Source organism: Mercurialis annua, linkage group LG1-X (genome assembly GCF_937616625.2).
Source record: "Mercurialis annua linkage group LG1-X, ddMerAnnu1.2, whole genome shotgun sequence".
NCBI lineage: Eukaryota > Viridiplantae > Streptophyta > Magnoliopsida > Malpighiales > Euphorbiaceae > Mercurialis > Mercurialis annua.
In genome coordinates, this window is record NC_065570.1 from 66006276 (window position 1) to 66023124 (window position 16849).

Sequence of the window (16849 nt, forward strand, 5' to 3'; positions counted from 1 at the left end):
AATATTAAACTGTAATTTTACTATCTAATTAAATAATTGAGAGATGTCAAATAAACCTTTTTTTTTGGTTCTGATTTAGAAGGTCACAGCTAGATCTTTAATATTTAAGTGAAAATCAAGCAAACCTAAATTTCTTCAGAGATTTCTGTTAAAATTTCTGATATTAATTGTTGCAAAAAATTGAACTCTCTTGAACGTAAAACACATTGTTTTCATCCAATCAAGGGGATGAAGAAGATACAAATCTTCAACTAGATTAGATAAAATAATTAACTGGAGATAAATTATAGATCTAAAAAAGTAAATTAGAAAAGAATTTTAAAATTTTAGTTCACAGATATTTTAGTATTTTTATTGATGAATTAAGAAAATCTATATATATGTATGTTTTTAAAATTTTATTTTATTTGTAATTTTACACATGACTTCTTAAAATATTAATTTATTGTAGCATATTACATACTGATTAAGCAATTTTTAGAATTAAGCTAGAATTATAAATATTTAAAATTGAATTAAAATTGATAAAATTAATAGTTTAAATTTGAAAAAGAAAATATTTGTTTTATCTATGAGGTCAAGAAAACCAAAGAAACAATGTCCTGGATTTTGGTCCATCTCAATGGTTATTGCCTGACATATATATATATATATATATATATATATATATATATATATATATATATATATATATATATATATATATATATATATATATCGACATTGACATTGACATTGAGATTGAGAGAAACATTCACAAATGACAATACAGAATCAAACACAAAGTACAAAAAAATATCCATTATATACAATGTTGCAATTCAGAAAAAAGAGAGCTTACTTTTAATTTACAACTATTACACACATTAAGCTTGCAAGCAATTGTAGTAAAAATAGGCTACTAATGCAATTAACAAGTATTACACGCATTAAGCTTGCAAGAAATAGTAGTAAAAGAAATTTTTGCATAGACTCTAGCTATCCACTACGTCATCCGAATAAATTAGTAAAACTATTAAATCACATATTGAATGATGATAATATTTTAGTTATTTACATAATATTATCGACATCATTCAGTAATGCGTCATAATTTTACTAATGCAATTTATGGAATAACGTAATTGATAGAGTCTATTTAGAAGCTTCAATTGTAATAAACTATACTAATGTTAGATAATTTAGCAATTGATGATCACCACCCATCAATTAATTAAGAGATGCCAAGAGAGATTAAAAAGGCCTTACTAGAGCTTAAGCTTTGAGCTTGTCATCATCTTCTTAAACTCATTAAAATTAACCATTCCATCTCCATCCATGTCAACTTTCTTAATCATTTCTTTACAATCTTCCACTCTTTTTCCTTCTCTTAATCCCAAAGAACACAGCACCAACCCTAATTCTTGTACTGAAATTAACCCATCTTTATCCCTATCAAACACTTCAAAAGCCTCCTTCAAATTCTCATCTTGATCATTTTCTTTTAATTCTTCTTCTTCTTGATTTGATGAAGTCATAGCCAAAGACTCGCACAGTAGACAAAACTCCTCAAAATCTATTAATCCATCTCCATTAGAATCAACTTTCTTCACCATCTCTTCAACTTCTTGTTCAGTCATGAAGATTCTTATGTTCTTGAGTGAATCTTTTAGTTCTTGCCTGGTAATGAACCCATCACCATTCTTGTCAAAAGTAGCAAATACACTCTTGAGCTCATCATTATTTTTCAAAGAAGTATTTTCTTTTTTCAAAACTAACAATTGGGTACTTACAACTTCTTTGGAAGAGTTCTTGTTCTTGAAGAAAAAAGATTGGAGGCATGCATATAATTTCTTGGAAGGTAAAAAGAAGTAAAGATTTAGAAAACCAGCCAAGAACAAGACTAGTAATAAAAAGAACATTTTTCTTGAAGTTTAAAGAAGGAAAAACAAAGGAAGAATAAAGATAAAGACGTAGTTGATGAGAAATATTTGAGGTTAAGCTAAAGAAAAGTTGAATTTTATTTTTATGATCATTAAGGAAGATTACGCGGTATTTGGTGTGCACCGTTCGATCCCACAAACCGCGTGGATTGTATATGTATTTGCCATAAAGAAAGGAAAAAAACTTCATACAGATACATCAGTTGAGAGATTTTTATTCATATGACATTGATATTTCATGCCTTTTGATTGTTTATATAGAACGTTTGTCTAACTTCTATTGGGTCAGTCTAGTTATTTTAAAAAAAGAATATCAAATATTATATTATATTTATAAAAAAATAAATGTCATCACCAACTTAATATCAAATGATTCAAGTTTAGTTTAGCTACATACATGGAATAAAAGCTAGTACTTTACTTCCGACTATTAATTTAGGTAAATTAGGATAATTAATGGAATTTATTATATACCGCCCCTATTTACTAGGTACCGCCTCTTCTAATTACCTCTTTGCCCTTTTGATATTATAAGATTTAGAACTATATTGTATTAAATTAAAATATAAAAATATAAATAATTTTCATTAAAAGTTTAAGGATATACTTACACTTTTTGCCAATGATTAATATCACAACAAATAAGCGTGCACAAGTTTTTTCTCAAAAAGAAAAAAATGTGCACAAGTTATTATTATGATAGAAAACAATCTCACATGACTGTATCAATTTTACATAGAAATTAATTGTGTCCTCGTGGAAGAACACAACATGATGTTCTATGTTATGTTGCTTCCTCTGCCTTTTTGTACCAAAATGCCAACAACTATTAACTATCCTAGAACACATGATATTACTACTGGTTCTTCCAACTCTCTCCCCAGTTAGGATTGTGTAGAGGTTCAAATGGTATCAACGCTAGACATTATTTTATTAGGTTTTGGGTTCAATTCCGCACAAACGCTCCCCCTTCCCAATTATTAAAATAAAAATAAAAATAAAGCATTATAAAAAGAGATTACTATACGAGTATATTTATCTATTTAGATATGAGTTTATCATCTTTATATTGAATGTAAGAGAATAAACTATTTATTAATTTAGCTTGTATAGTTCATTAAAGTTTCAATGAATTAAAAATTGGGAAGAAAATAGTTTAATACTACTATTCCTAAAAAGATGGAGTATTAGATCCAAAATTCATATATCCTATTAGAATAGAGATAGTATATCTATGTATATTACCTAGCATAAAACATTTTGAGATGGAAGCAAACAAAATTTGTTACTGATATAGAGGCCAAAATAAATATTTGAAAAATTAGGTAACAAATTAATCAAAGTGAAAGTCACAATTTTCTCATTCTAAAGATATCCTGTATTTCTCCCATAAGCAATCACGTATAAAAAAAAGGAAAATTTGTCTTTTATTATTATTATTAGGCAAAATATATTTATCTATATATAATTAGTCTGTTTGTCAAATATATCATACTTTTAAAATTGTCATATTTTTTTTGATAATTGGGGAAAGAGAGTGTTTATAAGAGAAATCGATCCCACGATCTAACAGAATACTGCTTAATGCTTATACCATTTCAGTTATAATTCATTGGTAAATTATTATTTTTTATCATCATCTTTTTTAATTTTATTAAAGTATCTATAATCAGTTTGGATCATATGTGTCGCGAGCATCTGATATAGCGCGATGCTATACGTTGGTATATAAGATTAATCATAAATGGCGTGTATATATTGCGTCATAACATCTTCAAAGCGCGATTGTGAATATATTTAACAAAAGTCGAAAAGAAAAAGTATATATAACACAATTTTTAAGATATGATATATTCGGTAAAAGAGCTAAAAATGCAGATAGATAAATACATTTTGCTTTATTATTATTATTATTATAACCTTTACAAAAGTCTAATTATTGCTGTGGAATTTGGAAATGTGTTTTTCCAGCATCGGATGCTAAGCTTTTGTTTAATGACTGTATTATTTTAAGTTTCACAAAGTTTATCATAAAATTTCGGTGGAATTCCTCTCTGTCTCTCCAAGGTATTCGAATTCTAACTTCTTTTTCAGAAAAAAAATTAGAATATTAGAGTTGGCAATGACACCTTAGTTAAAAATTATGTAGCTTATTCCATTCCTACAATCAATTGCTTAGTCAGAAATTGAAATTAAAGGAGACATAATGCATTAAGGAGGGGAACTGCCCCAGTTATGCTCCATATGGCTCCCCCCTCTGCTAACTATCAATTAGTGGATTTTAAATAGGGATAATATAAAAAAATTAAGTGTAAAAATTAGTTAATTTTTTTTTTTTTTGTGATGAGTACTCACTCTACTGAGACGAAACTCAATATCATTGTCAAATCCCGGGATGTGGACCGCCCGCAAGCCCACATACCTGGTAAATCCGGGCTATAATGGCCAGCAACCCAGCCTCAACCACTCCATATTAAGAAAGGGCGTAGCCGGAGTTCGAACCCACAACCTTTAGCGCCCAGATGGCTGAGGTTTAGACCACTAGACCAAACCCGTGCGTGCAAAGTTAATTACTTTTTAAAGGCATAACTGCACAAAAAATCACCAACTTTCGCGTGTTTTTGGTATTTAACATAAATTTTTTTCTTGATATATTTAACATTAATTTTCAGTTTTTGGCATATTTGTCCACAGTTGCGTTTTTTTTTTTTGAAAAATTGGCTGATTTGGATGCAAAACGGCGTCGTTTTACCTTCAAAACGGCGTCGTTTTACCTTCAAAACGACGTCGTTTTTCATCCAAAATGGTCTCATTGAAAAATATGCCAAAAAAATGAAAGTTGTGTTAAATATGCCAAGAAAAAAAGATTATGTTAAATACCAAAAACACGCGAAAGTTGGTGATTTTTGGCGCAATTAAGCCCTTTTTAAAAGTAGATAGGAGTTGTGGGACAAAAAAAGTTCGCAAATTGGACAGCTCTATTGGGACGGAGGGAGTATTTGAAAGATGGTATTATGTGGAATAGGAGTATTTGAAGAATAGTTTCATCCAAGGCGAAACTAGACTAAAATTTCAGGTAAGGTACAATTTGATTTTTAAAACGTTAATTATATTATTTTCATGAGGTTCATCCAAAATGTTATTTATCCATAATTATTTAAAAAAAAAACTATTTTCTCCTCATATTTAACTTTTTTTGAGAGAAAAAAAAAACATTTCAGACCAAAATTCATGTGTAATAATAATTAATTATAAAAAAATTAAATATAATAAATATATACTATAAAATATAATTATTAATAATTAGATGTAGAATGTCTTAGTATTATTTATTTATTTAAAAAAAAATTTATATTTTTTTGGAAAGTTTAGGTATTTATTCCAAAAATGAAAATATTTGCACCTTATACCTCAACACGGAAAAGTTACAGAAAATACCTCATGTTTTTTTCAGATTTATGTTTTTACTCTGGGTATTAAAATATTTATGATTTTACTCCGTTATCATCTGATTATCATAAACACTTATGTAATTTTTTTTTGTAGGTTATCATACAATTATCATAACCTTATCATACTTCATTATCATCTAGTTATCGTACTGCAATATTATGATAACGACATGATAATGTAGTGATACTGACATGATAATCAGACATTGTTTTATCATAACATAATCATAGATATTATCATAACATTATCATCTAGGTACCATAAATATTATCATCTCGGTATCATATGATAATATTATGAAAACGATATGATAATATTATGATAACGATATGATAATCAAACATTATTTTCTCTAGAAAATAATTTTTTTCTTGCAGTGTCATGATAACAACATGATAATATAGTGATACTCATATGATAATCAGACGTTGTCTTTAAAAAAAAATCATTTTTTTTCTGCAGTGTTATGATAATGTTATAATAATGCAGTGGTACTCATATGATAATCAGATGCTGTTTTTATACAGAAAATCGTTTTTTGTGCAGAAAATCATTTTTTTCGTCATAAAATAGTTTTTGATGCAGATTTTTAGATCTAAAATATAAAAAATCAAAGAGTAATTTATTTAGATATAAAAGTTAATATAAATTGTATTAATCAACACGAATTTAAGAAAAACTAAAATCAAATATGAAAAGAACGGCGGAGCGACGGTTGAGTGATGGCGGAGCGACGACGACCGATGAAGTAACAGCAAAGAAGAAGAGAAGAATCAAAGAAGAAAAATAAAGAAGAAGAAGAAAAAAAATGGCGAAGAAAACAGAGAAGAAGAGAACAAGGAGAAGAAGAAAAAGAAAGAGGATAGAGGAGAGAGAAAAAAAGAGAGAGAAAAAAATAATGACAGTTGTTATTAATTGTCACTTGAGAATAAAAAAATTATGACTAGAGTAAAATAATAATAAAAGTTAGGTATAATTATAATATAAATATTTGTTAGAGTAAAAAAAATAAAAACAATAAAAGGGTGAGGTATTTTCTTTAACTTTTTCTTATTGAGGTAGAAAATTAAATTATTTTTAAAAATAGAATATTTATCCTAATTTACCCTATTTTTTTTTTTGAGGTAGGTTTAAGCATTGCCTGACCCTATCCTCTCTCCGTCTCTGGCTTCACCCTTTATCTTATGACGCGTGTTGTGCATAATCGCTCATAAAATTTTCAATCAAAAAGCGACAAGTCTTTTCTACATAGATCTCACAATTTTCAACTATGCTCTAGTGAAAGTATGAAATTCATTTAGGTTCAATAATTGATACACATTTTCAGTATTTATATTTAGCTAATAAGAATTTAACATATATCGCACTATTTAAATTTTATTTTAAATCCTACTATAGGATGTAATAAATTCGATTTAAATAAGAGATTTCCTTCTTTCTTTATCTAGTATTATTATTAATAATAGATTTCACTTTTATTGACATAAATTGCTAATTTAATTTTAAATATATAAACATCTCATATTTACCTATATCCTTTTATATAATATGACAATAATAAGTAATAACTGAACTGGAAAAGATAATTTATTTGATGCAATTTTAACACAAAAATTTATAATTGAAAAAATCAGACAATAAATTTATCATTTGTAATTTTTGTTTTTCAAATAAATAATTGAAAAATGATAGATTTGATTTTGGGTTTAATAGATCCATAAAGGCTGAAAAGGAAAAAGCCCAAAGGCTACAGGCCCAATATTTTATAATTTACCCATGAATGTGGGATCATCATACAGCCAACATTCATGGGTCTGATTCATTCAAGAGATTACACACATGTCCGCATTTACTATAGTTTCAGCACACTTTCTCCGACTTAAGTAGCAATTTGCCCCTTCAACTTATAAGCAATGGGCAATTAACATATAAATTAATTTTGTTGGCAAATTAATATACGAACTTGGCAATTATGGATAATTAACTCATTTCGGAAAATTAACTCACAAGTTTAGGGGACAAATTGCCAATTTAAAATATAATTAACTTACAAATTAAAGGGCAAATTGTCAAAATGGGACAAATTGTCCATAATCATCAAGTTCGTGTACTGAGTTGCCCACAAAATTAATTTATGTTTTAATTGCTCATTGCTTACAAGTATAGGGAACATATTGCCACTTAAATCCACTTTCTCCCTGAGAGCAAAATTCTGGACAGATCTCTTAAACCGATCAAACCGGTAATTTTCATTAAGTTCAGTTAAAATTAAGGTCGATTCGGTTTTAAAATTTAAGTTTTAGTTATTTGGTTTGGATTTAGGTTTGAACATGAAATTAACCGAACAGACCGAATATTTGAAAATTCTATTTTCTTTTTATATTTTCCCGGTTTAACCGAGCCGACCTATATTTAAAAAAATAAGTTTTTGGTTCGGTTTGATTTTAATTTTTTAATAATCGCATCGGTTTACATTAAAAAATAACTTTGGTCGATTTTAATTTTATGCTGGAAGATTTTCGTGTTGATTGGTTTAGAAGATTATAGTTCGATTTTAATCGAACCGGCCGTATGTGCACCCCTATCAGATAATGTTTTTTTTCTTCTAAAAAGTTTATTCATTATCAGCCGCAGTATACCAACGAAAATGTATTGTGAATATTCGCAGTGTAAGGGGATGTGTGTTAGGGGTTCTATAAATATAAACTTCAAAAGATCAAATCATAAAACGGTCTAATCAAACGAGTTTGTTAATCATCATTCTAAAACCAACATTTTCATTTTTTATTTTTATAGTCCAAGATGAACTTTGGCGAGACCCACAATATTATTCACCTTGTTTCATTTATTATTTTATGGTTTTTTGTTGCTTTATATTTATGTGTTAGATTTTACAAAATCATATATATGTTCAATCTTTTTATTTTTATATTTATACTTCAATGATATTTAATAAATTTTATCTTGGAAAAAAAGATTATATCATCAAGGAAAAGTATACAATATCACATTGTGGAATACAACTATAAATATCGACAATAGTAATATTACTGTTAAAATATGTATAAAATTAACAAACAAAAATATAATATTGTCATCATTTTAATGAAGCGTCATAAGGTAATAGACTCAGTTCACAGATGACATGTTGAACTGAGTTTATCTAAAAAATTATCCTCAATTCCATTATGAATTGATTGTAACCTCTCATATAAATTGTACTTTCTAAATTATACCCATGAGCATATCAAAATGTTTATGGAAAATTTACAAAAATGGTCTAAAATGGATAATGTTTCCTAAAATGTGCTTTTTTTATTTTGCACACTCTTTAAAGTACTAAATATATATCTATGATGTATTTTTCGTAGACAAAAAAAATGTGAAAATTGATTACCTATGATGTCTTTCCAAAGTTCAAAATCCATCAAATAGTTCACTTTCTTCTATCAATTTCCTTTCTTTCATTTATGAATTATTATTACTTTATTTAATTGCAACCAAGTTTAGCATGTTTGATAATTATATTGACATTTTAAATTTTAATAATTTGAAATATCAGTTTTTATCTTTTATAATTTAAAATACCAATTGAATTTTTGATATATTTTTGATGATGTGGACATGAGAAATCAATAAATAAAATAAGCACAAATGTAATGAAAATTTAATCAGTATTTGGTATTTTAAATTGAAATCTAATATATAAAATTCTAAAACTAAAAATATTTGTACTTTACTTACGAAACCAAATTTTAAAATTTAATTTATAATTAACTCTTATTACTTAAATATATAAGCAACAAAAATAAAAAGAAGTAACAGTAAAATGACAAAATAATGAACAAGATTGGGCCCATTTTCTTGTAAATGAGACAGATGCTGTTGTAAGAGGGCCCATCATGACTGTTGATCGAATTCGATATAGCGAAATCAAACGGCCCAAATGAATTTTTGTTGGCAGTAGACAATAGAGTAGGGGAGTGGAACAGGCTGTAAAAGTGACCCACAAAACGGAAAAAGACAACCTTACCTTTCATAATCAAACACCGTCCCGTTGGTACGTACCATTATTCTCATTGGATTGGAAAAACTCATCACATGCCTCCTTTCTTTTTTGTAATTATTTCCCCCTTCTTTAGAATGGTCCCATTTCATTATTTTTATTTCTTAATTTAAAACTTTTGCACACATATATTTTATATATAATATATTCTTTCATTAATATTGAGGTTTGTATACATAATTATTTCATTTGTATATATAATTATTAATATTGAGGTTTACACACACACACACAGTATCTCTAATAATTTGAGTATTTTTTTTTATATACATAATTATTTCATTTGTAACACGAGCTGACTAGCGCCGACACACGTTGATGCAAGGCTAAGGCGTGCTGGCACGTGCTGACATAATGTCGACGTGCTAATTTTTTATTAGTAGCATAGAAATATAAACCTTTTTTTGGTAGAGCTCTTAATTATGGGGTTGCTATTTTTTTTCTTCTTTATAGAGCTATTTTTATTGCAGCATGCGAGTAAGTTATCACATTTTTTTATAGAATTAATTAATAGATTATATATATTTGTTGTAAAAAATGAGTTTGCTAAATATAATTTTTTAATCTATATACATATTACATTTTTCTTAACAGCGTTGCTCCAATTCTTTTGTCCCTTCTGAATTATTAGCCAATCGCTTTAAATTTAACTTCTCTATATGCAATATTGTTAGATTTAATTTATTAACAAACTAATTTTGCAAATTCTAATAAAAAAGTACATAAGACTATATAAATTTTAATCCAAAAAAAATGAAAGTAATTTTTTCTATCTATTCAATTAATTTTATCAGAAAATTTTAAACCCATTTATTTCTCTAACAATATCCAAATTAGGAAGAAATAATTTTACTTGTCAATTTCCACACTAGAACAGCTAGAGCACCATGTCATAAAAAAAATTCATAATAAAAAGATAAAAAAAGAAAAGAGAAAAGGAATCAAAAAGAAACAAGAGAGAGAGAGTACACTTGAATCGTACAAGTGCAGAAGGTTCAGGGGAGTGGCAGTAGTGACTCGTGCAACTTGACTTGTCACCAATCATATAATTATTCAATAATTTTTTTTAATAATAATCTAACTGCTTGTTTTAAAAACAGAAATTTGGCCCACTTCAATTATATTACTACCTAAGAAGCACGAAAACTCCGATAAAGTTGCGTTTTCCGTTTTGAAAACGTTTCGGAAACCGGAAACTCTTGGACACCCGTACGAAACGTTTCGGGCCGTTTTCGTAAATAATAAAAATTAAAAATTTGTAAAAAAAATAAAATTATTACCCACAAATAAAAAAATCTAACTAGTTACCCATAATTTTACATTCGCATTGCCCACAATACATCAAATATACTTATTTGTGTTGAATTATATTATATTTTTTTATATATTTATAAAATTTTAAATATTTAGCATATTAAAATGAATTATTTTGTTAATTATCATAAATATTTAGATAATATTTTTATAAATATATCTCTATATTTTTGTTATTTGCACGTTTTCCCCACGTTTCGTATCCTTCATTTTGAAAAACTTTCGTTTCCCCGTGTCCGTTTCGTATCGTTTCCATTTCCCGTTTCCGTTTCCGTGCTACCTAGAATTTACTACTATTTTCAGCTGAAAAAAATGAATTTCTACAAAAAAAAAATACAGAAAATTTGATTATCATGTCGTTATCATAATATTGTAAAAAAAACTTTTTTAAAAAATAATATTTAATTATCATATTATTATTATAATATTATCATATCGTTATCATATATTAGCAAGATGATAATGTTTTATACTATATATATGATAATGTTATGATAACATTATGATAATATTTATGATAATGTTATGATAAAACCAATGTTGTCAAACCCGACCCAGCCATTGAACCAGTAAAGACAGAAGATGAAGGGTTAGAAATTCAACCGGGGTTGAACCGTGGTTGAACCGGTATTTAAAAATAATAGTATATTTAATATTTATTGATATAATTTTAGGAGAATCAAATATTTTATATAATTTAAATTTATTAAAAAATAAACCGTATATATTATAAATTATAACGTATTATTAGAATAATAATTCAAAGAAAATGGATATATTTTACTGATGAAACTTGTAGTTATAAAATATATATAATATATATAATATAAATAGAGATTTCATTCAAATGAAAGAATTTAGCTTAGTGGTTAACAATGCACACAAGAGATATCAATGGGCAGAGTTTGAGTCCCACACTTTCTTTATCTTTTTATGAGGATTTGTACACTCTCTAACCGAACCAGTAGCGGGTTAACCGCTGCATTATGGGTTACCCGACCGGTTTGGCAAGAAAAAACAGGGTTTCTAATATTATGGTTATTTGGTGCAGCCCGAACCGGCAATATGATCGGTTCCCGGTTTTTCCGGTCAAACCAGCCGGTCTGGTTCGGATTTGACAACTATGGATAAAAGTGTCTAATTATCATGTCAGTATCAATACATTATTATATTGTTATCATAACACTGCAATATGATAACTCGATGATAACGAAGATGATAAGGTTATGATAACCGTATGATAACATACGTAAAAAATAAATTACAGAAGAATTCATGATACTAGCATTATAATGTATGTTAATCAGATGATAACAAAGGTAAAATGGTAATTATTTTAAGGCCTAATGTCTTAAAAAACCCCGACCTTTTAGCCCCTTTTCAATCATACCCTGACTGTCACGACCCAATTTCATGGATCGCGACCGGCACTAGGGTATGTGTATGGTCGTACCAAAACCCGTAGCAAGCCTCGCGGAAAACCATATAATCAAAATAAACCTGCAAGAAAACCAATGCTCGGGGGCAACCGAGACTCCAACCTAAGTCTAACAACTTATATAACAATTCTATTACAACCAATTGATAATATTCCGAAACTAGAAACATGCCTCATAAATCAATAATCCAATGTAACATGTCAACGTATAAATAACATAACAGTCGTACCACAACGACAAACCAAAGTATAATAATAAAGACAACTAGCTCTACTGCGGTCTAAGAAGTGAAACAGTTGACTAGTCTGATAATATAAAAAGACCTCCGAGGAACCAAAAGATCGGAGATGACCAACGCTCTCAAAATCATAAACCTGGAAAAGTTTGGAAAGCAACGGGGTCAGATATACTGAGATGAGTTCATAATGTTATTTACATTTATTAAGATTAAAACCTTAAAACAAATCCTTTTATACTAATATATATATTTGATTATGGAAGACAATATTGAAATGAAATCCCAAAGTAGGTGTGACGTATCATCACCAAATCCCAAAGTAGACGGGAACAAATCCTCGTCGATCCCAAAGTAGGCTAGACATTAGTCTGCCGATCCCAAAGTACTTACCGGTGCACACAGTCTCGATACAAGCCTATCGAGTAGCTCGTTTCAATCCAGATCCATAATCCTTAAAACAGTTCACAAACATTTGATATACTAAAATAATTTGCGGTACTTAATAAAGCGGTAAATAACACTATAAACTCACTGCTTGCGTATCCACGTGAATATCTTGGCAAACAGCTAACCCTGAGCGGACTCCGAAGCACGAACAGACGACGGGTCTAAAACAAGGTATAAGTTAAAATCCATTCAACCCCTAACTCTAAGATTACTAGACACCACATAGGACTAGTATCTCAAACACAACCAAACACAACCAAAGTAATCAAACATAACCAACGTATTATCATAACCAAAGTATACCATATAACAAGTTAGGCAAATTAAGCTTAGGTGAGTTCTTATCTTTAAAACAAAACCAAAGTCCTTTCATAGCTTAAATACTTTATTTAAAATAAAGAGATTTCCCAAAGTAGTGTGTTAGCCTCAACTGCAGTATAGCTCAACAACACATGTCGGAAGACCACGTCTAACCCGACCCATCCATAAACCAAAGTTTAAAACCAAAGTCTTAAATAAATCCTTAAATGAAACCAAAGTATTTTTAAATAAGAACTCATACCTAACTTAATACTACCACGAACACCAAAGTAACAAATCAATTACCTTGCCAACACTTGACAAGTACACCCAAAGTATAATCAAATATGTCACCTTAAATAGAATTAAAATGATTCAACAATTAACAAGTATCAACTTGAGAATAAAATCACTCAATCAAAACCTTACATAACGTATAACACCTTATATGCCTCATATTGTTTAAACAAGTTAATCCACAACCTAAGATAATAATAACATCCTTGAAATAAGTTCAAACCATTTTATAAACAAAGTTTCCCGTTCTTTAAAACAAGATCAAACCATCCTAAGTAGGCATTTAACAAAGCCACAATCTTTGATTAAAATCATTAACCATAAAATACCAATTAACCTTTGAAATACCAAACTCATCTTTTGTAAATGATTCCCATTAATACAATCATTTCAAAACATTGATTCAACCCTTTAGAAATCCATATTAAACATATAAATTATCTTTAAACATTTGTCTCAAATCACCCAAAGTATAGTTGTTGAAATCAACCTTCTTTAACATCACAAATAAATTTCCAGCTTTTAATTAATTACTCAAAACAGTTTTAACTCAAATACTTAATCCATTTGTTATACTAAATCAATTAGGCAATTTACCCAAACCATTTAAAGTAACATTAGACATCTAACAACCTATGATTCATATTTATAAAATTTCCAGATTTTAATAAAGTTTGAAAACAGAATTTATAATCCAAAATAACTAGAAATTTGATAAGTTTTTAATTCAAAACAAACATTCCAATCCACCCAATGTATTGATAGTTATAAAACAACCTTAGATTAACTTAACAAAATTTCCAGATTTTATATCATAAGAAAAACAGAATTTAAATTCATTTATAAACCAATTCTTTCATGCCATTAATCGAAACCACCAATCTCAAAGCCATCTAGAATAATCATCCAAGGTATAACAATCACAACACCATAGAATGAAATCTCAGATTATAAACAATCACAAAACAGAATATAATCACAAACCACCCAAAGTATCGATTTCAAATCGAGCCACAACAATCACAACACACAAATATAAGGGATTAATCCACTAACCTCTTGAGATAGATTAAGGACAACAATCAATGGAAAACCCAGAGAATATAATTCCAAAATCAGCCTACAAACAAACCATACGATAGCTAAAGATCACACAACTCAATTATATGATAAAACACTAATTAAACCTTAAGGAAATGATTAGAATACTTACTAATGATCACCAATGGATTAGGAATAGCTAGGATATGAATTTCAGAGAGTATAGGCCGTTCTAGGGTTTTAGAAAACGAGAGAAATGAATTTAGGTCGCTTAAGGGGTCTATTTATAGAAATCAGCGAACTGAACAGTGCACGAGTCGCGCCCGCTACACTTCCATCGTGCCCGTGAAACATGAACGATACATACATTGCGCCCGCTACACATCCTTCGCGCCCGCGAAACATGAATCGCGCCCGTGATGAATGAATCATCGCGCCCGTGAAAAGCTACTGCCTCCGATGAAAAATTGAGATTTTGAAAATGAAATCGAAAACGTTTCAAACTCCAAGGTTACTTCTAATACACCTTAAAACACATTTTAAAAGGTTTGGAACATTCGAACCGCGAACCGAAGTGGTCGAACCACTCAAACGAACCCAAAGTACCGTTTAGGCCTAACGAAACTAGTCGGAAAAATACGGGATGTTACACTGACGTTGAAAATTTGTCAATTTTACCCTATTTTACATTTTTGTGTTTCAATTGTACCCTGAAAAATTAAATTAACGTCTTTTGCGTTTGGAAATTTGTTTAAAACATTCTTCATGTCTCGCATATATTAATTGTATATTTTTAAAATTTATTTAAATTTAGTTAAATTAATTAAGAATTTAAATTAGTGTTAATTTGATTATGGTTTTTAGTTAGTTTTTAAAAATAAAGGACTTATTTGTACTTTTTTTAAATAAAAAAGAATTTAATTTCATGTTTAGACTTAATTAATTGAATGATTTCATCATTTAAGTAAAAATATTAACAAAAATTAAAATATTGGGGTACAATTGAAAACGGAAAATTCAAAAGTGGGTAAAATTGACAAATTTTCAACGTCGGGGTGGAATTGAAAAAAAGTTTAAAGGTGAGGGGTTTTTGAGTGATTAGGCCTTATTTTAAAAACCCGGAGTAAAAATATAAATCTATGAAAACGTGAGGTGTTTTTATAACTTTTCCGTGTTGAGGTAAAAAGTACAAATATTTTTATTTTGAGGTAAATATGTAAATTTTCCTAAAATTAAAAACCGGAAAGTAAATTCTCTAAGATTTGTGTGTTTAGCCTGTAAACCTTTTCCGTTCAAAAGTTCGTTAACACCGTCAAATATTACTAATGCAGTATCTAGTTTTTTTTTTAAATAAACATACACACTCATCAGACACGTTATTAAATCTTAAAAATTAAAAATTAAAGACCAAACCAAACTCAATCTAAATCAAACCCAATTGTCGCCCCACCCACCACCAAGGACGGCCTTTAGTTCGTCCTTAGGCAAAGACGAGCATAGGGACGAGATACTGGTCCTCGCCTGAGGACGAGCAGGTCAGCTTGTCCTTAGACGAACCCAAATGGATTTGTTTAAGGATGAACTGTTTCATCCTCATGACGGTGGGCGACATGATGTGGTTAGCGTTGATGAACAGCGACAGAGTGGTGGTGAGCAGTGGTTAGGAGTTGAAATGGAGAGTTTATGAGTTGGATTGTGTTGGTTAGGTTTTTGAATTTTGAATTTTGAATTTTAGAGTTTTTAAATTTCAATAACGTGGCAAATGAGTGTTTATATTTTTTTTTAAATTTTTGGATGCCACAACAATAATGTTTGATGATGTTAACGGATTTTTGAACGGAAGGGGGTTTACAGGCTAGACATACAAATGTTAGGGGGTTTACTAATTAACCGATTTTGAATCTTAGGGGGTTTATTGTAAACGGATCCTAAACTTAGGGGTCATGAGTGATTATTAGCCTGATTTTCCTCTGAGCTTGGAAAAGGTTTACTAAGATAAAGTTTTTGGAACAAAGTTACCATGAACCTGTATTATGGCTCCTTTTACCTTTTTAGCTTTAAATTAACATTTTTTCACCTCAGTTTTGTTGATCTATAACAGGTTATTGCTTATTTTTTAGTGATTCACTTATTTCTTATCGTAGTAAAAGCCAAAGGCCAACTATTGTCTCTAGATCTAGTATTGAAGGCGAACGTAGAGCTCTTAGTGACACAATTTTTGAAACTTTTATGCTTCACTAGTTGCTTTAAAGTGTAGGCATTTTTTCTTCGTCTCTTAACTTCTTTTTATTGTAACAATCAAAATGTTATGCGGATTTTTCATAATGATATT

At 29.0% G+C, this 16849-nt stretch overlaps 1 protein-coding gene across 1 annotated transcript; it reads right to left on the reverse strand.

The window, feature by feature from the left end:
• Window positions 1–786: 786 nt before the first annotated feature.
• On the reverse strand, window positions 787–2130 carry LOC126667656 (calmodulin-like protein 3). The gene has a single exon (XM_050360684.2). It carries the CDS (start codon window positions 1899–1901, stop codon window positions 1248–1250), a length of 654 nt encoding a protein of 217 aa, XP_050216641.1. The 5' UTR covers window positions 1902–2130; the 3' UTR covers window positions 787–1247.
• Window positions 2131–16849: the final 14719 nt, after the last annotated feature.

Bases quoted from the DNA above. Each gene is read 5' to 3' on its own strand.
- LOC126667656 (XM_050360684.2), bottom strand. From the start codon at position 1,901: ATGTTCTTTTTATTACTAGTCTTGTTCTTGGCTGGTTTTCTAAATCTT.